General features: G+C 39.0%; 2 protein-coding genes across 18 annotated transcripts in view; both read left to right on the top strand.

Annotated features, from left to right (window-relative positions):
* Positions 1 to 13,922, top strand: part of tnika (TRAF2 and NCK interacting kinase a) — a 70,412-nt gene extending 56,490 nt beyond the window's left edge. For 6 of the 17 annotated variants that reach the window (XM_035948764.2, XM_055005618.1, XM_055005620.1 and 3 more), the window contains 16 exons: positions 572 to 669; positions 822 to 845; positions 1,805 to 1,873; positions 3,133 to 3,239; positions 3,439 to 3,541; positions 3,749 to 3,898; positions 4,019 to 4,115; positions 4,225 to 4,395; positions 4,517 to 4,660; positions 5,043 to 5,177; positions 6,584 to 6,684; positions 6,886 to 7,035; positions 7,932 to 7,949; positions 8,892 to 9,051; positions 9,797 to 9,936; positions 10,549 to 13,922. In XM_035948764.2, the coding sequence (XP_035804657.1) occupies positions 572 to 669; positions 822 to 845; positions 1,805 to 1,873; positions 3,133 to 3,239; positions 3,439 to 3,541; positions 3,749 to 3,898; positions 4,019 to 4,115; positions 4,225 to 4,395; positions 4,517 to 4,660; positions 5,043 to 5,177; positions 6,584 to 6,684; positions 6,886 to 7,035; positions 7,932 to 7,949; positions 8,892 to 9,051; positions 9,797 to 9,936; positions 10,549 to 10,632 (1,751 nt within the window). In that variant the 3' untranslated portion in view covers positions 10,633 to 13,922. The remainder of the gene's footprint in view (positions 1 to 571; positions 670 to 821; positions 846 to 1,804; positions 1,874 to 3,132; positions 3,240 to 3,438; positions 3,542 to 3,748; positions 3,899 to 4,018; positions 4,116 to 4,224; positions 4,396 to 4,516; positions 4,661 to 5,042; positions 5,178 to 6,583; positions 6,685 to 6,885; positions 7,036 to 7,931; positions 7,950 to 8,891; positions 9,052 to 9,796; positions 9,937 to 10,548) is intronic. The other 11 variants (XM_055005617.1, XM_023272299.3, XM_023272242.3 and 8 more) reach the window with 3 other exon arrangements.
* Positions 13,923 to 14,354: 432 nt separating this feature from the next.
* Positions 14,355 to 25,405, top strand: slc2a2 (solute carrier family 2 member 2). Its single transcript, XM_023271565.3, has 12 exons — positions 14,355 to 14,468; positions 15,050 to 15,145; positions 16,964 to 17,172; positions 17,330 to 17,454; positions 17,603 to 17,718; positions 17,806 to 17,968; positions 18,458 to 18,564; positions 20,707 to 20,787; positions 21,066 to 21,170; positions 23,046 to 23,147; positions 24,033 to 24,236; positions 24,371 to 25,405. Exons 1-12 carry the CDS (start codon positions 14,454 to 14,456, stop codon positions 24,560 to 24,562), a joined length of 1,515 nt encoding a protein of 504 aa, XP_023127333.2. The 5' UTR covers positions 14,355 to 14,453; the 3' UTR covers positions 24,563 to 25,405.
* Positions 25,406 to 26,676: the final 1,271 nt, after the last annotated feature.

Here is a 26,676-nt window from a genome sequence, read left to right as displayed (position 1 = left end):
CATGCACACACCTAAACTGTCAAATATGCATGGGTGTAAACCATTAAGAACCAGTGCGTGTGCATGATTTTGCAAGAATGCAGACAGACTAAACGTCCGCATACGCTTGCGTGGCTTCAGAGGCCATCAGCGGGACTTTGTCAGTCGCAGTTCTGCTCTGATCAACCTGTCTGATGTGCCCTGTTACTCTCAGCCTCTGGAGAGATAGAAGAGAGGAAATGAGAGAGGGAGATAGAAAGAGGTGGAGAGGGATGTGTCAAACAGTCGGCCAGAGGGATATCTAAGATATGCATGGATCCCCCTTTGACAAACACATGACACAGAAAGAGAGAGAGAGGCTGAAGTGTGGATTGGGTTTCCTTCAAGTCTGTTGGATGTTAAATGCAATCACATTAATTATAGCAATGTGACAGACAGAAGAAAAAAAAGAAAAATACTTACAAGCTTAAGAACTGTTGAATGGATGACCATGTGCTTTCATCCAGGTACCACAAATTTCAACTTAGATTGAAACCTTCCGGACAAAAGTGATATTTGATCGTCTTTTAATCACCATTTTTTGTTCCGATAGGTCAAACCAAGCAGGAAGGATCCCCTCCAGGAGCCAATCAGGAGGCAAAGCCCAAGCAGGAGGAAGGTCGTGAATCAGCCAGACCCAGCAGACCTGCAGTAAGTCACGCAAAATTCACTTTCCTTCACAGTGATCTCCTCTCTGGGAACCTTTAACAGGCCTCCTCTTCTTTTTATTTCCTACTATTCACCCAATCTTTCTTTCTTTCTCTGCCTCTCTCTCTCTCCCTCTTTCTCCTTCTATTCTTCAGAGCTATAAGAAAGCCATAGATGAGGTTAGTGACAATCGAGTCCCCTTTTCTTATATCCTGGTTTTCCTTTTTGCCTCAATCTTCAGAGCCCCTCTTCTACCCCCCCGGCATGGTGGAGTTAGTTGGGTTTCACAAGAAGATGACTTTTCCCTTTGACTCTGAAGTATCAGGGTGTAATGGCAACGACAGTGCATGTGTGCTTCTACACACATACCTGAGAGAGTGGATGTGGATGTGTGCTTGTGCGAGTTTGTGAGCATACGTGCGTGTGTGTGTGTGTGTGTGTGTGTGTGTGTGTGTGTGTGTGTGTGTGTGTGTGTGTGTGTGTGTGTGTGTGTGTGTGTGTGTGTAAGATGAACTGCCAAGCACCTGAAAAGTGTCTGAATCTCTTTTCCTGTTTCTTTGTTGTCATGGTTACTGGTCAGGAGGAGCTGGTAAGCCCACCGTGTGTCAGCGGTCAACCCACCCCCCTCCCTCCTGTCTGCATGATTTGGTCTGATCCATCGGCTGGGGTGATGGGGAGGGCGGTAGAGGAGGAGGCGTGGGCCAGTTGGCATGGGGGTGATTGGTAGCAGGGGGGGAGCAGAATAACTCCACACTCCAGTAGAACATCAAGCCTGATTATCTGTCTTTCTCTCTTCTTATGGCCTGTGTTACTTCAAGTTAATATTTGCTTGAGTGAATAAAAGTGGTGATTGTGATCACTCCTCCTGTCAAAAAAATCCAAATTTTACATGCAAAGCTAAGAAAAGGTGGTCACAAATCAGCACTCTTGTTCCTTGAGACTTTCCAGGACCAGATATCTGTGTGACAACACATTAGTTGTCTTCTTGTCATGATACTGATGGTTTGTCCTATTCTTTGATCCTCTGCTCCCTGTGCCCTTGTATGCGATTTGGTCTCTCAATCCTCAGGCTGATGATACAGAGCTGATGAACTAAATCACTCTGTCTGTTTCTCATCTCTTCTGTGCCTTGTTATAGGACTTAAGTGCACTGGCTAAGGAACTCAGAGAACTGAGGGTAGAAGAGGGAAGCAGGCCTCCAGTCAAGGTAAGATGGTGTTTTTGTAATGATAATGATGACTACAACATACAAATGAAAAGAAAAACCTGAACTCTTGACTCCTACAGTGAGGAAGTGGCTCTGTTATGCTGTAGGGGCATTTTGCTTGCATGGTTTGGCTCTTACTGCAAATCAGTACAAAACTGTTCTGAGTAATCATCTCTATCCAATAATGAAACATCTCTGTCCTTATAGGAATGGTTGCTTCCAGATTTAAAAAGCCACCACCTATAGGGCTCCAGGGATCACTGAATGGTTTGAAGTGCATGAAAATGATATGACTCACATATTATGGCCTTTGTAGTCACCAGATCTGAACCCAATTAAACATCTGTGGGAGATTTCAGACTGACAAATGGTGTTTCGTCCCTCCAGCAGAGCTTCATAAGCTTGTAGAACCAATGACAAGACGCAATAAAGCCATTCTGGAAACACTCGGTGGCCCACCATCTTATTAAGACACTTCATGATTGCCTTTTCTTCTAAATTGTCACCCGTCTCTATGCACTTGGTCATGTACAACTGCAAATACCATATGCAGAGATACTTAAATGACTGAGAATGAGAACTGAAAAAGCTAAAAGCCTGTTTTTGTTGTGAATAGCATTGGAAAGGGAAAAGAAAAAATATAACCAACAAAACACTATAAAGAAAGCAATAAAGAAAGCTGATATTTTCCCATTGAACACCTTAATTGGAAAAAAATTATTATTTAAGATATATTTTTGCAAATTCGTATGTTCTCAAAGACAGTAGTTGGTGGAATGCTTTACAGTTTGTCAAGTGGGACCTAATTTAAAGGTTCCCTATAGAACTTTTTGTGAACAAAGTTTACATTTATTGTTACTTGAACATTACGTGCATCTACAAGCACTAACAGATGTGTTTGCGGTGAATTTATTTCCTCATTCAAAAACAATTTCTTTATACTTTATGTCCTGCATCATTTATATTCATGTTTGCAAGTTTATCTGCCTTTAATTGTACATTATGATACTTTTTGTGCTTTTTGTCCAACATAGTAAAAACAGTATCGTGTTTCCCACATTTTTGCCACATGTGAAGTGTATGTGTCATTATAGTGGTCAAAAGTCCTGTTAATTCACATATTTCCAAATGAGTTTTAGAGGTAATTTTCAATAAATCCTAATAAATACCTTGTCTTATCAGTCTTTTTCTCACAAGGTCTCTGATCAATTATCTGTATTAAATGCTGATTCGTGTTTGTACTCTGTACTCTAACAAAGGTGACAGACTACTCATCCTCCAGTGAAGAATCAGAGAGCAGCGATGAGGATGGGGAGACGGTGGGTCATGATGGGACAGTTGCAGTTAGCGACATCCCTCGGATCATGTAAGTTGTCTTCTCTGTTCCTGTTTTTCCCTCACTGTTTTCTTTTTAAGCCTGCTCTGTCGGTGTTCATTCACATCCAGATGTGCGTGTGTTTGGAATATGCACCATGCCACTAGCTTGTCAGTATAGTTTTAGCAGAATTACTCTGTAAATGATCTAATATGTGTGTGTGTTTATTTTCTTTGTGTGTGTGTTGCAGGCCAGCAGTGCAGAGCAGTGGCGAATCGTATGGAGGGCTGACAGAGGACCCTCTGGGAGATGCCTATAATAGCTCCAAGGACGGTACTCTAGTGATGAGAGAGGTGATAAATGAGCTCTCCAGCATGCACACACACAGGCTACATGAATTTAGACAAAAAAGAATTAAAACAGAGGAAATTCTCTTGGTTTACATAATATTCCACTGTAATTCTAGCTAATTTTGCCTCCACGTTGCCACTTTATCTTCTTATTTCCTCACTTTCCTGTAAAGTTCCCTTGATACTGACATGTAGTTTTCTTTCTACCAGGCAGAGGAAAGGAGGAGAGGTGGTCACACTGAGAGTAATGGGTTTGGGAATCACAGTAACCATGGTAACCTCCCTGACCTGGTGCAGCAGAGCAACTCTCCGTCAGCCACGCCTACCACAGCGCTGCAGGAGCTGAGCGACATGGCCGAGGTCGGACACGCCTCGCAACCATACATATGCATATCAACACCCATTCCTGAAACTAATATGTGTATGTTGCTATAAACAGGCTACTGCAGAACAATTACTCACTGTTTTGTTGTTTTACAGTTTGGTGTGGGCGGGTCCAAAGCATCATTTACCCCATTTGTTGATCCGCGGGTCTATCAGACCTCCCCAAGTGATGACAATGAGAACTCAGCAGAAGGTAGGAGCAGTTAGTCAGTGAATAGTGTCGTTGAAATTATTCATGTTGGTGCTAAAGTCAAGACAGTTGTCAAAATACTCCATCTCCGGCTTCTTCTGTGCTTTTTCAGCCATGTTTGCCAATGAGCTGCTGAGGCAGGAGCAGGCCCGACTGAACGAAGCCAGAAAGATCTCCGTGGTGAATGTCAACCCCACCAACATCAGACCTCACAGTGACACGCCAGAGATCCGTAAATACAAGAAGCGCTTCAACTCTGAGATCCTGTGTGCTGCACTCTGGGGTAAACATCCTTGATCCTCCCCACTACACAAGAAAATCCTCTAACCTAAATATCTCTTACGTTTCTGCCTTGTTGTTTGTCTTATTGTGTCTCTGACTCCTGTGTGTATGTATGTGTTTAGGTGTGAACCTGCTGGTGGGGACAGAGAACGGTTTAATGCTGCTTGACCGAAGTGGACAAGGTAAAGTCTATAACCTGATTACCAGACGGCGTTTCCTACAGATGGATGTGTTGGAGGGCCTCAATGTGCTAGTTACTATATCTGGTAGGTACAACATTCACACAGTACGCACAGAGCATGCTCATGTCTGAATGCAGATTGCATTATTTTATATATAATAACATATCAGTTCTCAGCTCTGTTGAAGTACTTTATTGTCCAGAGCTGAATGGCTTTTGTACCTTCAGAATCTTATTTGTTTGACATATTAATAGATGTTTTGCTCTCTCAACATAAAATAATGTAAATGTTTAAAGTGTAAGAACAGATTAGAATAACATTTATGTGTATTCCCACCTAGTTTTTCATCTCACTTCCTCACAGTAGCCAAATAATCTGCCAGAGTTTTAAATTCTTTGCCATTTGTCACTTTATCACAGTAAATTTGATCTCCTTTCTGTTTCTGTGTTTGTCCCTCCCCTCTCAGGGAAAAAGAATAAGTTGCGGGTCTACTATTTGTCCTGGCTGAGGAACAGAATATTACACAATGACCCGGAAGTAGAGAAGAAGCAGGGTTGGATTACAGTTGGAGAGCTGGAGGGCTGTGTGCATTATAAAGTTGGTAAGAAACTGTTTCTATATGTCCAAAATGGTTTTGATGTGAAGATTTGTCCATGAAAGATCATCTTCTAATAAGTTGTAAAAAGAAAAGAAAGTGGATAATATTCTAAATACAGGTTATATAGACAGCTACACTACTATCACAAACAAGCAAAATAATGCAGTATATAAGTATAACACAGTGGTCTGAAAAAATTCTAAATAAAGCATGGTGAAGCATTTTAACTTTGCTACTTAACACTGTAAAGAAGTTGCTATACAGCCTGAAGTCTGACTCACTGGATGTCAGCTACAGATAAAAGCCTGCCATTTCCATTGCACATTTCATGTGTCCTGTCTTCCGCTATCTACATGCTTTCAAAATCACCTACATAACAGGAAACCGCAACCTTCAGACTAAAAATAGCAAGCTTCTATTTAGATGTGCAACAACCAGATCCTTCTTTCAGTGAATTTGCCATTTTTTTTTCAGCGTTTGCCTCTGTGCATAGAAATGTTCAACCAGAAAGATTATTTAATAGGGGCACTGTTGCTTTATCCTGAGCTAAGCATCACCTGAAATGATTGTGATTGGTTTGAAGTTAAATCCATTTTTATTGGGTTATGTAGAATGATCTTCTGCCATTCCGCAAGCTCTTTCTCCAACTAGTTAGTCTCCCAGCTCTACAAACGAGTAAGAATTTGACCCTATTTAGCTTATAACTAACCCAATAATGGTCCAGGTCAAAGAGTGTGTTCTTCCTGAAGGGGGCGGGGAAAGCAGCAGCAACCAATTGTTTTTCAGAGCAAAGCAGCCCGTTTAGATCAGCCATAAAACCAGGGGTTATACAGTCATGGAGAAATGAACTATCTTTGCAGTATTTTGAGCAGAAAAACTGAAAGACACCCTGTGAAGACATGTGAGACTTTAATTAATCTGCTACAAAGGAGCACAATATGGGACCTTTAAAAAAAAAAAAATCAAAAAAGCCAGAGCATTTTTTCCTCTGTAGCAGAATGATAATGGTGTGCAGGCATTCTCCAGTGCTGACACCGCACTGTGGAGATAGGACTGACTATGACTGTGCAGCCCTAATATGGACTTTTTTTGTAATTTTTATGAAAGTAGAATTATATTCTAGATAAACTAAAACAAAAAAAATGTCTGACTGCAGGAGCTTTAGACCGGCAAGGGGAATGGGAACAGATACCTAAATAAACGAGAAACCAAGAATGGTGTTTTGCCATTCACATAAATGATGACATGCAATGTGAACTACGTTAGTTATTAAACAACGTGTCACCATAATCTAATGCACATTATATGCACTGGGTTGGGCTGTTTGAGGGTTCGAGTGATACAATAAAATAGCAGTTTTGATTTGTTTTGTGCTAAATTGTGCGTATGTGTCTTTGTTGTGTTTCCAGTTAAATATGAGAGGATTAAGTTCCTGGTGATTGCTCTTAAGAACTCTGTGGAAATCTATGCCTGGGCTCCAAAACCCTACCACAAGTTCATGGCCTTTAAGGTACAGAAATGCAAACATGCACATGACATATTAATGCTCACAAACCTACGCGCTGAACACATGAATATATAGATTGCATGTCTGTGTACAAAGTAATATATGTATCATATGACATCAAGATTTTTACTCTGCTCCCCCTCTCTGCTTCCGTAAATCCACTTCCGCTGTCTGTCTGTCTGTCTGTCATCCTCTGACTTTCAGTCATTCACTGAGCTGCAGCATCGACCCCAGCTGGTTGACCTGACAGTGGAGGAAGGCCAGAGGTTAAAGGTCATCTACGGCTCCAGCGTGGGCTTCCATGTCATTGACGTGGACTCGGGCAACCCTTACGACATCTACATCCCCTCACATGTAAGTGCATGGCTGTGTTGCACATATAGGTGTGTGTCTTTTTTCATTTATCTTGAATAAACATGTTTTTTAGATACATCTCTGATGAACTGCACTGAAATCTGACACATCATTTACACTGCTGCTAGTATTTCTTCATTCCTTCAAGTCTTCCTATAATCCCTGCTGATCTCCTCCGGTGTCAAGGTCAGCAGTGACTCATAGCTGTGTCATGAGAATTGGCTTCTAGGAATACAATGACTTTTCTTGACAAATTACCTCTTTGATTGATTTACTGTCATGCAATTAAAAGATTGATGTCAGCTTTACCTCTTTATCAGATTTTTCTTTTTTTAGTTCGCTAAAGTTGGTGCACTGATCTTTGCCCATCTACAGAGGAAGACAGAATGTTTACACTGCTGAATTTCTATTATTACAGTGCATAAAGTAGTAGCTACCTATTGCTTTTCCACTGGGCATTATCGCCAAGAAGTCAGCAGGTTGTTTTTGCATAGTTCTTTTCTCTCACGACACCATTCACAGACAGCAGTCATTGATTCTGCTCACTCAGTCATGGAAGCTAGGTGGACTGTCAGTATTTTTCCTGTTGCATGCTTGAATGCAAATCAAGTCTGGTGTTTGCATGCAGATTAGTTTTTCCCCGTGGTGGTCACTAATCGTGTGCTTATACTCAGATCAAATTCAAATGCAGTTCAGCCAAACTCTTGATTTAGTGGCACTGTTTCAGTAAATATAAACCCACTAACTACAGATGAGAGCTACTGAAGCGTGCATTCGACTTGATAATGTGCAGGGGGCGCATCACAGAATGAATATTCTTGAGGTCTTCTGCTGTTCCCACCTTTCATCCATGCTTCTTCTTCTTCTCTCTCCCACCCTGCCATCCTCTCGTCCAGTGTGCCAAACAGACGAAGGTGACATCCTGCCATCCCTCCCTTAGACTAGATCAATAGATGTTTAGTAAAACCCCCATAGTGGATGCACAGCAGCACTACATGTGTCTATGTGCAGTACAGTTCACTAGTGTAGAGATTAACATAACTTAGCCAGAAATTGTTGTGTGTGTTTGTGTGTGTGAATAAACTGGTCTTACCCACAGCAGACATCACAAGGCTCAGTAAAACCTGTTCGCTCATGCTGAAACCATAATGTAACGTTTGAGAATGCTCCCTTTTTCATTGGAATGAAATTACTTTCAGCTAAATTGCAATTCCACTGAACACATGGCTGTTAGGTGTTAATTATACCTGACAGCTATCCAAAAAGTGCACTTGATTTTCATCAGCCAACACGATCAAATTTTGAAACAATGTGCAGAACAATTGGCTTTTGCAATTACTTACCTTAGGCACAGTTTTTAGAGTAATGGCAGCAATGATTAATGGGTTCTTGTGTGTATGCTGTTTTCCGTGGGCTAAGATGAGTTATTTTCACTTCTTGTTGTGTTCCTGAACTGTTGTCTTAAGTCCTGGTAGCGTGCTGGCACAAATAACGAGGTCGGCCTCACACTCGCACTACACAAATTCAAGCTCTGTCTGTATCCGTGCTCCTTTTTCCACCTCTTCTGATGTTGTTTTTGTTGATTTAAGTCTGAGAAAAAGTGCTTTACTTTGTTTTTTTTTAAATATATGGAACAAGCTTCTACAACCAAAAGCCAAACTTTGAACCTTTTGATGCACAGACGCTCCTGATGTTTGGCAGCTCTTTAGAGTATTATGGAATGTAGGCCGACCCCCCAAAAAATTCAGCTGCATTAAACTCCAATCTGTAATATTTTAATCTAGTGTAGATTATGATTAAATGTGACAGATTTAATTAAAACCTCTGAAATGTTTGCGTGCGTGTATTTGTGTTAGATCCAGAGCCAGGTTACGCCTCATGCAATTGTGGTGCTGCCTAAGACTGATGGAATGGAGATGTTGCTGTGTTATGAGGATGAGGGCGTCTATGTCAACACCTACGGTCGAATCACCAAGGATGTGGTGCTACAGTGGGGAGAGATGCCTACCTCTGTTGGTATGTCTGTATTCATGTGCATTGAGGTGACTTAAATCGATTTTTATCAACAATGAAGTCATCAATATGTCATTCAGTCCACTCGTTAAATCAACACAGAGAAATACCAAATTACAAGATCCAATTTAAATCACCAAAGATGAAGCTAAGAGGTTTTAAACAGTCTAGATTAAAGGACATCTAACATAAATGATCAATATTATATAATATAAAAGTGAAAGTAAGAAGCAAGGGTTGACAAATGTACCTAACAAAGTGTAGAAAGCCCAGCAAAGACATGGGTTTGGTTGTGGTTTGAGTAAAGTACCATCAATTTCTTATACTTTACTGGCCCCATGTGGCAGCCAGAGGGACTACACTTGCACAATTGTGTTCTGCTAGTATACTATTAATGTTTCTCCTCTGGGTTATGGAATTCACAAGTTTTTGCTTCATAATTGTTTACAATGACTTTTAAGGTTTACAAGATCTTCAATATCAACAAGTATCTGTCGCCAAAACATCTATTAAGTTTCAAGGGAAGTCATCAGTTGCCGGCCTTGACCTCCGACCTTCTGCACAGCTGACAAAGAAGAAAGAATTACCTAATAATAAAACAACATTGCATAATTTGGAATTGCCAAATTCTGTATCTGTTAGGTTGTCTGTTGTGGATTTACACACCAGGGCATAAGCTAAATGAGATGTAAAGATGCTTACGTATTACACTGCCGCTAATGCCCGTCTTATGTTTTCTCTTTTCCAGCCTACATCCATTCTAATCAGATTATGGGCTGGGGTGAGAAAGCCATAGAGATCCGCTCTGTTGAGACGGGCCACCTGGATGGAGTCTTTATGCACAAGAGAGCCCAGAGACTCAAATTCCTGTGTGAGCGGAATGATAAGGTAATACACCATTGAATTAGTGCCCTTATTCTCAGTTATTGTTATTTATTGCATCGAAGTCCGGTTGTGCATTAATATGTTTAAAAATGGCTTCAGCTGCTCAGATCTTGACTTGTACCCTGTCTTCTGTAAAGCGGCCTTAATTGAAGCACTGCTTTCATCGACAGAAATATTAAATATCATGTATACACAAGCTTTTAAAACGGTGATTATTAGCATGAAGGTTGGTATAAATTGCACAGGTCTTACCCTTGACAACATAACCAAACAGAAACATTTGAATGCTGTTTTAGGTAACGCTTAGCCTTAAGATAAAGTAGCAAAAAAAACTGTTAAAACCATGTTTCTAGATAGTGCTTGAACATGCCCATACACATGTGCACAGATGTTCACACAGAAAAATGCATTTATCCAAAATAGACACCAGAAATGCACAAAAAAATGGATTCTGAAATGATGCACTCACAGTTGTGAGCTTAAGTCTACAATACACTTAACCAAAATGAATGAAAATAACATCTATTGACAATAATTACTGTTATTTACTGACCTGTGGATATTTTTTGTGTGTTTTTGAAAATGTTCACCATTTTTTTATGTCATCTTTCCCAGGTATTCTTTGCATCTGTGCGTTCGGGTGGTAGCAGCCAAGTTTTCTTCATGACACTCAACAGAAACTCTATGATGAACTGGTGATGTCTCTTCCTGTCCACCCTGTCTCACTCCTTCTCCCATTGGCCAACCTGGCAACTGACCTTGGCCCGCCGCACATCTCACAATTCAACCCGATCGACCCAAGAGGCCACAGATGAACTATTTTAACACTGGAGAGACTAATACAGTGTAGAAAACAAAAGAAGTTATTTTAGAGGTAAAAAAAAAAAAAACTACGAAGACCAGTCATAACTGAAGAGACAAAGTTATTATAGCTTAAAGTCGGGTCATGCAGAAGCCATCGTTACTCAACTGACTGGCAAACTGGTGCCACTGACTTTCCAAATATTCTTCCCTCTTTCTCTGCAACTCTTCTGTAACCCCCTTTTGTCTGTCTTCTCTCCAAACGGACCAGTGCATTCAAGTGTTCAGCAGCTGTAGAAATACACTTTCAAACCTGCCCTCCTTCCATCTTCATTTTCTCCCCTCTTCTAAAGCCTTTGCTCCTTCCTGCTAGATCAAATCACTTTATCAGTCCTTTGATACCCATGTCCTCCACTTTCCTCATTTCCTATCCACCACGTGTGGGCTCATTCGCGGGGAATTACACCTCAGAGGCTGCAAAAGCGGTATACAAATACAATTTCATCTAAATTTAAATAGACTTCTGTGCAGTGAGGGCTAGCTGAGAGATGACAAATCTACTCTGGATGGTGGCAATGAAAGAGGACAGCCTGATTGATTTTCTTTCTCTTCTGTCACTCCTCTTCCTCCCCCTTGCCATCTTTTTGGGTAAACTGATTTTGTGATGTGGCGTTCGATCGCTATTTCCGCTGCTATCACAGGCGGGTTGTGACAGAATGCAAAGATGATGTCCCCCTGTTTTTAAAAAATGAAATCACTAAATCACTGGTCCATCCCTTTCTTCCTCTTTCCTCCCCCTCTCACACAGCATTATCACGGTCTCCCCTCTCTTCACTCTTTCTTCTTTAAACTCTGAAGGTGCTGCATCAGATATACTGTAATATTAAATGAACAGTAGAGCGTCATTCTGTTCATTTCTGTTCTTTTTCTTTCTCTGTGGAACAGTTTGGAGTCAGTCAGTCTTTGAAGTTTGACGAAATGTACAGCACATCTGTCTATGAAATCAGGAGTGTATGTTAGTGTGTGTGTGTGTGTGTGTGTGTGTGTGTGTGTGTGTGTGTGTGTGTGTGAGTGTGAGTGTGTCTGTGTGTTTGACTTGGTGTTGAAATGAGTCCCATTCGAATCAAGTCGGAATCAAAGTAGGACGTTTGAAACGGATGTCCAGCAAGAGTCAAGTAACTGTGCGTGAACCTTTACCTTAATGCGATCAAAGCAACATTGAGTGTGTTTACATGCAGATTTCATGATGTTGTCTTCTTAGGATGAAGTTTATGAGTTTGTGTGTCTGAACACCATGCAAATAAGACAATATTAGTGGTTGATTTTTTTTTTCTTATGGAGTATGTTTTTCCGTTTCCTTTAACAAAGTAGTGTGTTGACTATTCACTGAAGCGGCCGCGTGGCTGCAGGAGATAAGATGCATACAAACAGCTTATCCTGGATACGGCCTCAACAGGATATGAGCTAAAATCCCAAATACTGTGTGCATGTGAAACCACTCATTGTTGAAAACTGTGGTGTCCTTTTCGAATCATGCTCCTTCCTGGTTGGTTCTTCTGACTTTGGCTCCTAACTGTTTGTACAGTGCCTAGCATGATGTAAGCAAAACTTAAATGGAGGCCAAAAGATTATTGCTCACATTATAACTAACATTTTTTTGCCTATATGGTTACATTACAGGGGTTTTTGTTCGGGTTTGTGTGTGTGTGTGTGTTATTATCAGACTTTAACACATTGCTGATGTTATTTATCTCCTCTATCGGAGATGTACATTAACAAATTTAAGACTTGATTTACTCTTTGAAAGGAGCAACTGATAAAACCTTTCCATTTCCTTTGAAATACTTCAAGCAGCACATCAATGCATTTGGTATTAAAGAGCCATATTATGCAAAATCCAGTTCGTCACTGTTTTAAGCATTGTTGCCCCAAGGGTGGCTACAGACCCACAAAATAGGAGAAAAAAATACCCCCTCGTGTATTTCTGACCAGCCATTAAGTTTTGCAGTCTGTTGTGATGTCAAAGCGGGATATACTTCACCCCCAATTAGCTCCTCCTCTTCTGGGCAGCAGCAGCTCATTTGGTTTTAAAGTTACAGACACTGAAACAGGCCATTTGAAACAATCTGTGCAGTATTTTGAGCTAAAACTCAAGATACACATTGTGGGGTCATGTAAGGCTTTTCTTAGCTTGTTTAAAAGGAGTGTAATGTGGGACCTTTAATTTTCCAGCACTATGAAAGATGGACTAGTTCAGGTTTATGAGCAACAAAATGGAGTTTGGTGTTTTATTTCTTGTAGATCTACTGCAGTAACCAGGAGATCCACTGATATACAACACATATAAGGGTAAAGTTGCTGCTAAAGAGGCACAGTGGCAGATTTTCAAGCCTTTGGTTTTGCTTTTAAACTTTTTAAACATCAACCTGGAGACAACCTGGAGGCAACTCATGTAGAAGACAATCACTTAAAGACAATTTAAAATAACAAGTTTAGGCCTCATCACTAGCCTAAATAATGCAACCTGGTATTTCTTAAGCTGTTTTTTTCCAACCAAAAGCTTGAAAAACTGCCTTTATTCTACTCTTTTTTTTGGAGTAAGTTTACACTTACATATTGCAGGTATGTCAGTATATTGGTGGATGGTGAACAAACATGAGGTGATGCATAAAAATAGACATATTCCCCAAAGTTTATTCTGTTAGATTATTAAATGTTTTTTGTTGTATTTTCACATCCATACAGTAGCTGTTACTGTGCAGCTCTAAGTTAGGTTCACTGGTCTCTGTTAGGGGGAGCAGGCTAACATTTTAGCAATAAAGAGCCGAGCTGAAGAAAACCACTGTCTTCCCTGTGTGTGCACGCATGCATCTGTGTGTGTGTGTGTGTGTGTGTGTGTGTGTGTGTGTGTGTGTGTGTGTGTGTGTGTGTGTGATTAATGATCGAGCATGAATGAGGCATTATTACTGTGTTTGGTCCATCGTGGAATTCACTGTTCCCATTGGAAAAATGCTGACAGTCATTACACTGAGGTCTCTCCTTTCAAAGATGAAACCACTGTATTCTTTATTCTGTTTAATTCTCATTTTCTTTTATTTTGAAAGAGCATTACTAATGTCCTGTTTTGGGATTTATTTGTTTTGTAAAAGAGATGATGTAAGAGAGAAATAAATGAAACTAGCATTACACCTCTGGAGTTGTGTGTTTGTGAGAGAGTTTTGTAAGCGTTTGTATCAGCTTCGACCCTCAGACTTTGTCCAGCTTTCAAGTGTATCATTAACAGAAAGAGAGATAGAGGGAGAGAGAATGTCATTATTCCAATCAAAAGATACAAATTTGAACTGCATGAGCCTATTGGCAAGTAATTTTACATTTCATAATTAATTGGAACAAATGGTAAATCATTGTCCATAATGCATCCGTATGGAAAACCACATATAAGATCCTCAAACCACTGCTTTCTTAAATAGATTCTCCTTTATTATCATTTTATTGCTTCCTGCAAAAAGGGTAATTTGTGTGTGTGAATATATATACATATTTATATAAAGGATATTAAGACCACTGCTTTATTTTTATGTGGGAGGTTTATCAGCACTGTGTGTGTGCGCACGCATCCATGTGCATGCGTTTGTCGATTACCGAGTGGACACAGTGTGATCAGGCATGCAGCTTCCATTGATCATTACCAAACTCTTGGCTGACACTCTAGACCCATCATGGAGTCAGGGAAGGTAATATCATTCCTACTAAATGCCTTCTTTACATGTATTTCATATATAGTTACATATTCTGACACCTCATCCTGGATCATGCTGATAATATCTGCAAACGGGTATGCTTTCTGTGCTCACTACGTGGCTCAGATAGGAAGCATTAGAGCGTGTTGAATTTGCCACTTGGATCAGGGAGACGAACCAGCTTTTCATTTATCAGTGTGCACTGTTTGCATGGGATTTTGCTTCGGAAACTGTCATGGATTAAATTCTGATGCTTCAACAAGATCTTAGTCCACGCATATTTATAGAACTTGTTAAATGTTTCATATGCAAACAATTCTTGTGTAGCTGTTGTCACATTTGTATGCAAGCAATCTAGTAACTGTCAGCACAGAGCAGTATGTAATTCATCACTAATGTCGATAAAGTCTCTCTTATGTGTGTGTATCTCCAAATGCATGTTTATTTATACAGTGCAAGTAGAGCTGTGTGACTGTCATGTCTTTGCTTCTGTGCATGTGCAACTTAAAACGTGTGTTTGTTCATGCATTCATGTGTGTGCCATTATTAAAATTGATCACTTTTCGCTCCTACAGCAGCTCACAGGTACACTGGCGCTGGCTGTGTTCACAGCAGCTCTTGGGTCCCTGCAGTATGGCTACAGTATTGGAGTCATTAATGCACCTCAGAAGGTAGGTTCTATTGTACCACAGGTTTGATGCCCTCACTGAGCCATTTAGTTGCCTCTAGATATTAATATTTGCGTACAAAAGTCTGTAAATGAAAAAAAGGTGGTGAAAATCTAGCAGCAAAGGTGCCAGAAAAAATGTGTTGAAAAAGTGAAAATGGGCAAAATAACCGCAAGTGTCTGTAAAATAATTATATCTAGCTGAAATAATCACAGTAAAACTTTGTATTTTAATGGTGACACACTGCAAAAGAATGAATTACTATTAGTAAATATGCAGATTTTCAATGTGGACATTATTTACAGTCTAAACATTTTTGTGTTTTGTTCAGTAATTTTTCTCGACATCCTCTGCAATTTGATAAATAGATCAAATCTGTAAAATAACAGTTATTTATTCTTATTTTTTTAAACCATTTTTCAGTCCTTGAGATACGTGTTTTTCCTTTCGCACAACAGCAATTATCTATAAAGCAATGATAATTTTAGGTCATTTAATTATGCTAAAAAAAAGTGTAATTGTAAGGTCAAATGTGAAAAAAATACAGGCAAATAGTCATTGTAAAGATATTCATGTGAACAGCATGTACAATTTTTTGTTTTTCCAGTCAACATGTAAATGAAGAGGATTTTTCTTTGATTTTACTAGATGCTATCTGTAATTTAACATGGAAATTCCATAAAAAAACAGTAAACTGTTGTAAAATCTACAGCTGAACAGGGTTTTTTTAAAACACATTTAAGTATTTGTTTGTGTATTTTTATCGTGGAGACAACATGATACTTTGAGTGACTGAGAAAGAGACTTAACTTTTCTTAGTGTCTAGCGAAACTATTTTGGCACAAACTTTTTCCAGGTTCTCTTGTATGAAAATCCACAAATTACTTCATTTGAAATTCAGAAGGCTGATATTTTCTGGTCTGTGGCACTTTGAGAGCTTCTTCCAGCGAATGCATGTCTTGTGGAGTGACAGAGGAGTCAGAATGTGTGACATGCTGACGTCTCTCTGCTGCAATCTGCTGGCAACACTGGCAAACTGTCATCCCCTATGCACATCTCGTTTTGCTTTATAATTCCAACGTTATTTGGCCAAAAGATGCTGCAAAGCCTCCTCAAGCATTGTCTGTGGAATATGAACTTTACATTTCTCTGTGCAGGTCTCTATTTTTAGGCTGCATTGCTTGGACTTTTCCAAATCAAATCTCACCTTGAGGATTCTTTCGGTCCTTGTTGATCCGTGTGCATAAAGAAGCAAAGTTCTGCACAAACGCAAAAGTTCCTCAGATTTTATTAAAACTAGTGTTGGATTGGCTTAACATGAGCTTTAGAGGTGTTGATGTTGGGACCTATTTCTTAGCAGATATGTCAAATTTTTTTTCCTTTTTAACATGGTGTGACGATTTTTGGCAAAGACTTCAATGTCGGTGACAAAGTCCAGTTATTCAAGGCTACAACCAACTAGCTGCTATGATTGCCTAACTGTATAGGGCACAGATTTGTGAAATAAAACAGATTCCTTCTTCTTCCGTTGAAAACCAAATGTGCCATTTGTTTTTGAAAAACAGTGTCACAGAAGCAATTACTGCTGGGCCTCTGCATAACTTAGATTTTAGCAGACAAAACAGTTTTAACTTTAATCTCAAATATTTCTTTTTGCTTCTTTTTCTGACATTTGTCATAAGTACGATGTAAATGAGATTTTTTAGCAGAATAGCTCCTTATGTGTGTACGTGCAAATTCTGAGGCCTCTTTTTTGGCTGTGTCTGTATATGAAGCCATAATTGTACCACTTGATAACATGTCTGTGCGTCTGTATCATAGATCATTGAAAGGCATTATGGCCGGTCCTTGGGGGTGTGGTCAGACAGAGCTGCTGACCTGTCAGAAAACAGCACAGACGAATCTGAGAACAACGATGCGGGAAAACACCCTTCCGTGGTCATATATTGGTCATTATCGGTGGCAATCTTCTCCATTGGTGGGATGCTTTCCTCCTTCCTGGTCGGATTTGTGGGAGATCTGAGAGGGAGGTGAGAGAGAAAGTTTGAAATAGCATTAATGCAAGAATGAAAGTTTGATGGAAAAAGAAGACCCGGCGAGAGGCAAAACTGAAGTTAAAATTTGACCCATTATCCATCTCTTTTTGTATTTTGCGCTGCCATCTTTCTGTCTCTTTCTGTTTTGCAGGGTAAAAGGGATGTTAATGATCAATGTTCTGGCCATAGCTGCTGGACTGCTGATGGGTCTTTGCAGGATGTGGAAGCCTCATATCATGGTCATTGCAGGCCGTGCTGTTATGGGATTTTACTGTGGTACATTGAAAATCTATGTCAAAACCTTCACTTAATACTCACACAATTTACTGGAAAACACAAAAAAGGCAGGAAAACATTGCCTGTTTATGCTATTTTATTTCTTGTGTGCTTATTGAAGTCGTTTAGCTCCTGATGTGTGTTTCAGGTATATCATCTGGGCTCGTACCTATGTACGTTGGCGAGATTGCACCCAGAGCTTACAGAGGGGCTCTGGGAACTATACATCAGCTCGGTGTTGTCATCGGCATCCTCATCAGCCAGGTGAGACACACCCTCATATGCTTTTACGTTCACAGCATGTTTTTTTTTTTTTGGACAACACACTCAAATGTACGTCTGTGGATGTAGATAGTAGGCCTGGACTTTGTACTTGGAAACGATGACATGTGGCCCCTGTTGCTTGGTCTGTCTGGCGCTCCGGCCATATTACAATCCCTTCTGCTGCCACTGTGCCCTGAGAGCCCGCGGTACCTTTACATCCTAATGGGCAAGCACCAAGAGGCTCGAACAAGTAAGAATTATACCCAGAAACTCTCATTTTATTCTCTCTCTAGTAGTCTACCATGCAAACACTGAAACTCTCATTCAGTATGTTTGAAAATACACCTGTTTGTTTTCTTGGAAAAAATTTGATGAGCAAATCAGCATCACTTTCATGTCTGTCGCTAAATTTAAGGATGTAAGGCTACAGACAGCAACTGGTTAGCTTAGCTTAGAACAAAGACTGGAAACAGAGGGAAACTGCTAGCCTAGCTTTGTCCAAAAATGGCACCACCATCTCAAAAGCTCATTAATTGAGATTTTTTTTAGAACTGAAGAATAGAAATAGTCAAATAGCACCACAACAAACAAGTTGCAAAGTGAAAGAAACCTAATGAGCTTTAGAAATGCTGATATTTATGTAACTGAGTGCAGAATAGTCAGTGAGGAAAAGGCAGAATATTTTTTCAACAATCGCAAAAAAAGTCATTTTCAACGTCTGCCCTTGTGTTGGTTGCAGGTTTGCATCGTCTAAAGGGGGAATATGATCCAACAGAGGATCTGGAGGAGATGAGGAGGGAGAAAGAGGAGGCAGACAAGGAGCAGAGGATCTCTATCTTATCTCTGGTAGGTCTCCATACAATGGCACGGTCAATTAAGATATATTGACATTACTACCTAAATATTATTACTTTTGAAATTTACTTTAACATTCATTGCAACAGCTTTGAAAAACATTTCAGATATCATAGTTTTAAAATATATATGAGCAGAAACCTCTGCCAATGCAGAAAAGACGAAACAGTAGTTCCTTGAATGGCCACTGGAGGCTGCCTCCACAACTGGATCACTCCCCATAGACTCCCATGTTAAAATGCCCACCTTTCTAGCACAAGAAAACTTATTTACAGCCTGGTACAAGCATCTGTTTGGGGCTTTATAGCTGATTTACCCATTACAGACAACTGTACAGATGGTGAATTTTTCTAGAACTTATCTGTTTAGATTGTATTAAGACTTAAAACAGATTCATTCTTTCCACATGTACCCAAGAGTGCATATGACATTAATTTTATAATTTATGCTGCAAAGATGGTGATAGCCACCGTAACGATCTTTATAACCACTGTTCAGGAACCTGTGGATGATATCACAGATGGTTTGTCCATCTTTTTATACTGTCAGTTGTTTTTAAACAGCCTTACTAATCATGCAGAACACTACATGCTAACTGTAATATGCCTGAAAATGTAACGTAAGCACATTCCATCTCAGTGTGGACAGACACCCCTCCTTAATGTCCCAATTAATCAGCAACTAAAGTAGGCTGATAACTATTGTAAAGGTTAATGCAGTACTGAGTCATTAGTTAAATAAATGATAAATTAACAGTTAATTTTTAAAGAATATTGGATGAAACAAAAAGCTTTCTACAGGTTGCTGTAAAGTGACTACAGTCATCTCCGATATGAAACCTCCAAATTTATGAAGTCTCAGGACAAGTTTATGCCATACAAAGCAGCAAACAAAGAAACAAGCATGATGATGTGTGAAAACTGCAGTAATACCAACACTCTACTTATCATATAGTATAGTATATAGTTTACAACCAAGCAATAGTACAAAATTGATTGGAAAAAACACACACTCAACATCTGGTAGTAAGTAAAGCAACAAAGTATGTGTTTTTTGGATGTATGCTTTAAAAAAAATACTCTTTGACAATATTTTACTGTTCTTTTTTTGTAATTATTTCTTTATTTGAAAGGCTACCTGGTTGATCCTGCCAGTAGCATATGCTTGTCTCAAAGATTAAGCCATGCAAGTCTAAGTACACACGGCCGGTACAGTGAAACTGCGAATGGCTCATTTTTAAGACATTAACAACATAAACCTCTTTTTTTTCGAAAACAGTAAACAGAAAACAGAACTGGGAGCTAACAGCAGATATTTCTATGAATAAATAAATAAATAAATAAATAAATAAATAAAAATTTGGGAGATACAGATTTCAAAATGAGACCAAATGAGTATAAAGAAAAAATAAAATAAAATTAAATTAAAATAAAAAATTGAATATACTTGTATTTGTATGTACACTCATGTATTTAGGAAGTTATATACATGTATGTATTAGGGCTGGACGATATGGGTAAAAAGACATATCTCGATATTATTCAGCTGGCTATCAATATACAATATATTTCTATATTTTTCCAATGAATTAATAAGTTGTTAGTCCGATTTTCTTGCTTTCTTTTCGATATTGTCTAATACCCAAGTAACACAAGAAACTCGGCATAAGCGATACTTTTGATATATCTTCAAGCCCCAATACCCATACAAATACTAAGACAGTCAGTCAAAAAGGATTTAAATTTACATAGATTCAGTCAAGTAAAGTCGGTTCGAAGAGGAGATGTAAAATTAATCCATTTATTCCAAATTGAGAAGAATTTATCTATTCGAGTTTGCAAAGAATATGTCAATTTTTCCATTTTATATATTTCGCTAGTAGTCCCAAACCAGTCATCCAGTGTTGGGGAATTTGGATTTAGCCATTTTTTGGTGATAGCTTTTTTGCTGGCAGCTAAAAGCACCTGTAATAATTTTACATCCCCTCTTCTGTCCAATGTGGGAATCAGACCAAAATACAGGTTAGCAAAATCTTTTTCAATATGAACCTCAAAGACATCTTTCAAAACCTTATGGATTTCAGACCAATATTGTTGTAATGACAATATTTTACTGTTCTATATTCTCTCCTAGATCGTCTCCTCTGTGTACAGACGGCAGCTGTTTGTTGCTCTCATGATGCACCTCTCCCAACAGTTTTCTGGCGTCAATGCAGTAAGTGGCAAAATCTATCTTTTCTGTGTGTTTATATGTGTACATCAACAATAGCCAGGAAAAAAATTACTAAATGTTTATATTATTCATTAAAAAAAACTGTAGATGTTTGCCATATATGAATGTATGTATGCAAGATTTGCTTTGCTCTGTTCTGTTGTACAGCTGTAAAATGTCTTTTTTCCCCCAGCCACTCTCTCTGATAAAGCAAACACACAAGCTGTTTTTTAAGTCTGACATTGTAATTATTGAAAATCAATACTTGTTTTGTCTCCAAGATCTTTTATTACTCCACGGATATCTTCACTCGAGCTGGTGTCAGTCAACCGGTGTATGCCACTATAGGAGTTGGGGCCATCAACACAGTCTTCACCCTAGTATCTGTGAGTAGCATGCACACAAATGGAAGTTAAACCAGCAACTTGTTCTAGTATTGTCTTGTTTCTTCTATAGAGACAACCTTACATTTACAACAACATTTATAGAGCCTATAAAAAGTATCAACCATGCTACATTTCCTTGAATGGCCACTGGAGGCTTCCTCCAAAACTGGATCCCTGCCCTTACACCCCCATGTTAAAATGCCCAACTTTATAGCAGAAAAAAAAAACATATTTACTCTCTGGTACAAGTAACTGTTTTGGTCATTATAGCTAATTTACCCATTTCTGACAACTGTACAGAGGATGAATTTTTCTAGAGATCACCCATTCAGATTGTATTAGTACTTAAAGGCAATTCATGCTTCCACTTGTATGCATAAGAACATGTACTGGCATTGTCTTGTTTCTTCTATACATACAACCTTAAATGCATTTATAGTGCCTGTAAAAAATATTAACCATGCTTGGAAATTTTCAAGTTTTACTGAATGTCACCACTGAATCATAGTTAATATATTTTTGGCTTTACAGAAAAAAATAACTCTTTCATGTCAGAGCAATGTCAATTAATTAAGAATATGGAATGTACAATAAATGACTGCATAAGTATATAACCCCTTCAAGTCAGTACTGAGTAGATGCAACTTTAGTTGCAATTACAGCGCTGAGCCTCTGTAGACAGGTCTCAATCAGCCTTGCACATCTAGACACTGCAATACTTCTTTGCAAAACTGTCTGGTTACACGTGGATGATGACCAAACAGCCCTTTTCAATCCAGCCACAAATTCTCAATTAGACTGAGTTCTTTTACAGAATGCATCAGGTTGTCCTCCTGGATTTCTCTATATTTTGCTGCATCTGCCTTGACAAGCCTTCAGGGGCCTGCTGCTGAGAATTATCTCCACATCATGGTACTGCCACCACCATGTTTCACTGTGGGGAAGTGTTTGTGATGATGTGCAGTTGCTGGTCCACCCAAAGTACTGTTTAGTCTGATGGCCAAAAAGTTTAATTTTGGTCTCATCAGACTGAAGACTCTTATTCCAGTAGATTTCAGAGTCTCACACATGCCTCCTAGCGAACTCGAGACCTAGGTCTCTTGCTGAGATTTAATATGAGCTTTTTTCAGCTGTGTCTTTCTCTTTGCAACTCATCCATAAAGCTTTGACTGGTGAAGAACCTGAGCAAGCCCCTGAAGCTTGTAACTCCTTCAGAAGCTCATAGGTGTCTTGGTGGCCTCCCTCACTAGTCTCTTTTTTGCACAGTTGCCGGGATTTTGAGGACAACCTCCTCCAGGCAGATTTATGCATGTGCTATATTCCTTTCATTTCTTAATAATGAATTTAACTGTACCCTAAGGGATATTGAATGACTTGGAAAAATTCTTGTATCCATCCCCTGACATGTGATTTTCAATAACTTTTTCACAGAATTGCCGGGAGTGTTTTTTTGTCTTCATGGTGTAGATATAGCCAGGAGTACTGATTCAGCAGAGACCGGAGTTCTTTACAGGTGTCTTTATACTACAGTCACTTACGATACATTTTCTCCACTCAGATGATCTCCATTTTACAGTTCATGTGACTTTTAGTTCCAAGTTCCTGCACCTGTGTTGAATTAGTCACTCTAAAGGGACTGGATGCTTGTGCAATCACTCACTCCTACTTTTTACATTTTTAATTAATTGGCATAGAAATTTGCTTCAACCTTTACATGAAAGGGTTTTTTGAAACTTGTCAAAAAAGCCTAATTAAATGAAGCATTTCTTGATTCAGTGTTGGAAAGCAATAAAAGAGGAAAATTCCAAGTGGGGTGTTCACTTTTTTTTATGGACACTGTAAACACAGACATAAACAGCGTATTGTACATTCCAGGTTGCACTCGTGGACAAAGCTGGCAGACGCACCCTGTGTATGGCAGGTCTCGGAGGGATGTGCTGCTGTGCTATTGCCATGACAGTGGGCCTCAAATTCCAGGTTTGCACAGTCAAATGTCAAAGCTCTGGGTGTGTCAGCAATTTGAGCTTAACTTCTGATGTTAATCGTCTCGTCTGCAGTAGTTTTTTTTCCATGAACACACAGATTTGTTTGTAGTTTGATGATTTTCATATTCATATTGTATGTAATACATATATATTCCATGTGTTTACATTAATTTTACTCTTAGCCTTGGACCCAAGTCGCAATCAGCTGCATTACATGGCAGATAGAGTTTTATTCAGCTGTTATTGTGTACCACTCTGAGCAGTTGTAGCTACTTGTCTGTATATCCAGAAAGGTCATATGTTGGACCTTTATATGTTTTAGGGGGTTAATCAATGACCAGTGAGGGATCTTAAGATTGCTGACTGCATACCTGCCAACCAAAAGAGCGGGAGACAGCTGAGTCTGCATCACAGTGTTCTGAACATGTTTTGACTATATAGGGTGCTGAAAAGCTGAAAACCACACTGGACGCCCTTGTAAACTTCTAATATTTGTTGGAAATATGCTTATTTCTCCTGCCATGTCTCAATTAATGCAGAAAATGTACATACGGAAAAATATACCTCACCTCAAGAAGTAAAGCGTTTATCACACTGCATCACTGGCATGCACAGGTTGTAAGCACTTGAGAAATGGAAACAAGACAATATGAATTCAAGAAAAGTGTTTATTGCTTCTTCTCTCTTACAATTGAAGGTAGTGAGACAAATTTTACAATGCCTCAAATTCAAATGGACACTAGGAAGAAGAGCTTCTTATTAAATCCTTTGATGCATGCAGATTGGAATTAAATGCATTTTGAGCTCAGTGCTCCAACAGCTTTTGTTAAGTTTTATTGAGAAAGACACCAACAATTTTTCATTCCCTTCCCTCCAGAATGATTTCTCGTGGCTGAGTTATGTCAGCATGGCAGCTATCTTCCTCTTTGTGAGTTTCTTTGAGATTGGTCCTGGTCCTATTCCATGGTTCATAGTGGCTGAACTGTTCAGCCAGGGTCCTCGGCCTGCAGCCATCGCCCTCGCTGGCTGCTGTAACTGGACCAGCAACTTCATCATCGGCATGACCTTTCCGTACATACAGGTAAGGAGAAAGGGCACACGTATGTACTGTAAACATGTATACATCATGCACTTACGTAGGTTTGCATGTCCTCGCTTCACTAACATGAAATCCTCCCTGACTTGTATTTTTTTTCTCCCTATATCTCTCATCAGGCTTGGATGGGTAGCTATGTGTTTATCCTGTTTGCTGTTTTGCTTCTGGGCTTCACAGTGTTTACTTATCTTCGTGTCCCCGAGACCAAGGGCAAAACATTTGAGGAGATCGCGGCTGTCTTCCAAAAAGGACGTAAGATCAACAAGGACAGTACTGAACTGCAGCAGCTCAAATCATCCTCAGACGCTTAAAGCAGCGGCTATTTTCATGTGTAGTCTCTTTGTTTGACATGTAAAGTTGCATCGGTCAGTATTTCAAAAGTGTGCGTGCACATTTATCCGCTTACATGGGGAATTCGGGGTAAAGGAAGGATTTTTACACAGGAAAAGATTTTATTTACAGTGTAAATACACACAAAAACCATCACAGCAGTGACCTGAAATATTGTGTTTCCGTTAAGGATAATATTAATATGGAGTTATGTTTACATTTGATAAAGCTATCAACTTTTATTGCAGTAGTATGGTTTGCTTGTCGAAAGAAGCTCTAATAAACAAAATTCCATATTATTTCTGTGTGAAAGGGGTATATTGTTGACCCTGCAGAGAATTATGACCCCACTCCGCTGTTCACCTAAGCTCTACTCAACTTTAAAGTGTCTCAATTCCTGTTCAGTTTTCATTCAGATGTTTTCAGTACATAAACTGTAAAACCTCATTCTATACTACCTTCTCAAAACCACATATATGTTATATGTACATACATATATGTTAGCAACTGGCTGATGAGTATATTGTAATATTTAAGTGCTAAAGAGATAAATAGATATTTCCTCAAGAAAAAAGCGGAGAACCAACAACAAAGCCAACTACATTTTTGCAGGTTTTCTGTCACTGTTACTTTCACAGTTGTTTCTGCTTCCTCCTAGTGGTCAAAATAGTAGGTTTATTGCTGGATTGTCACTGTAAATGCATTGAAAAGACACAAAACAAATAAAAACCTTTAACTGTGGAATTAAGGAGCAAGGAAATAAAGCAGCAATGATGTTTGGAGAAACTTGAAGAGAAGAGACAATAAAATATTACTTGAAGAAATATTACCTACTCCATCATTTTTGACCTCCACTGAAAAAATGTCTTCTGTTTATTGTTACTCACTTGAATATTTGGCATTTATTGTGCAAAATGATTTATGTGTCTATGTACGTGCTCGACGTGGAATCCTGTTTTAACATTTATATGCTAAAGGTTGAAGTTGCTTATGTAAAATATGACACTGTAACTTGACAACAGACTTGGGATCGACACAACAAACTTTTCAGTGAAGTTAGCTTAAAACAACATATTGATTCATATTCATAGAGTTTGTTTACTAATAAATAAGGAGCTGGTGGGATTTTGAACATTTCAATGACCTTTCTGTGAATGAAAAATAATACGTCAAACACGTTAAAGCAGTATTTTTATGTATAATTTTAAATGTCTGGACTGGATATGTGAGAAAATATAACCTTATGTTTTTATCCACCCAAATTATTTAGAATTCCTTTATGGCCAGTTGCTGTTGGAGGATCCACGGAGAACAGTCAGGGAGTTCAGAGAACAGATGGGTGGAGATGAATGTTTAACTGATACTGAAGGAAATTTGCACTGCTTTCAGAAAGATCTATTTACCCAAAGACACAATCTCTCTTACACAGCCCCCAGCAACGCCAGGGGACTAATTCAAGACTAATTATAAGTAGGCTGTTTCAGCCCTTCCCCCACTAAATGCTGTTTTTTTTTTTTTTGCTTGGAGCTAAACTGTCAGAGTTTAACACAGAGCTGGAAACACAGGAAAATTGTAGAATCTTACCCTAACCTCCAACCCAATCACCCAATCTACAACCTCTTAAAATGCTACTAAGCACAGAAGAAACAATATGGCACTGTGAAAAAAAGGTTTTGTTGGTCTGAATGATTACAGAAAAAGAAAACTGGACTTTGTGAAAGAAAATGAGCTGGACGCAAATTGTGTTCTTTCTTTGTCTTAAAGCTAAATTAAAGTGTTTGCTTTGTTCATAGTAACATTAAACCATGTGGCAAATGTAGCCTACTGCTCTACAGTATATCCCAGTTTAAGAAAGGCCGAATGAATCACAAAGACACATCGAAACCTAAAAATGTTTGTCCCTATACAAATAATTTATAGCTCAGTGAATATACTTATATCAAAAGTATATAATTGTTACGGTACATTTGGCCCCTTCTTGTAAGTCTATATTACTGGATTATAATGTATTGACTTTCAAAGAGCTTATAAAGGTTGTAGCTGGTCAGTTTTTTTTTGTAATTTCATTCTGATTTTTTTTATTGTTGTAATGCAC

The sequence above is a fragment of the Amphiprion ocellaris genome, chromosome 20 (genome assembly GCF_022539595.1).
Source record: "Amphiprion ocellaris isolate individual 3 ecotype Okinawa chromosome 20, ASM2253959v1, whole genome shotgun sequence".
NCBI classification, from domain to species: Eukaryota; Metazoa; Chordata; class Actinopteri; family Pomacentridae; genus Amphiprion; species Amphiprion ocellaris.
This window is presented reverse-complemented; position numbering and strand designations above follow the sequence as displayed.

Excerpts from the sequence above, each read along its gene's own strand:
- slc2a2 (XM_023271565.3), top strand. Across the intron at positions 17,455-17,602 it reads TGTTATGGGATTTTACTGTG|GTATATCATCTGGGCTCGTA; the intron begins GTACATTGAAAA and ends TGTGTGTTTCAG. Across the intron at positions 18,565-20,706 it reads GGATCTCTATCTTATCTCTG|ATCGTCTCCTCTGTGTACAG; the intron begins GTAGGTCTCCAT and ends ATTCTCTCCTAG.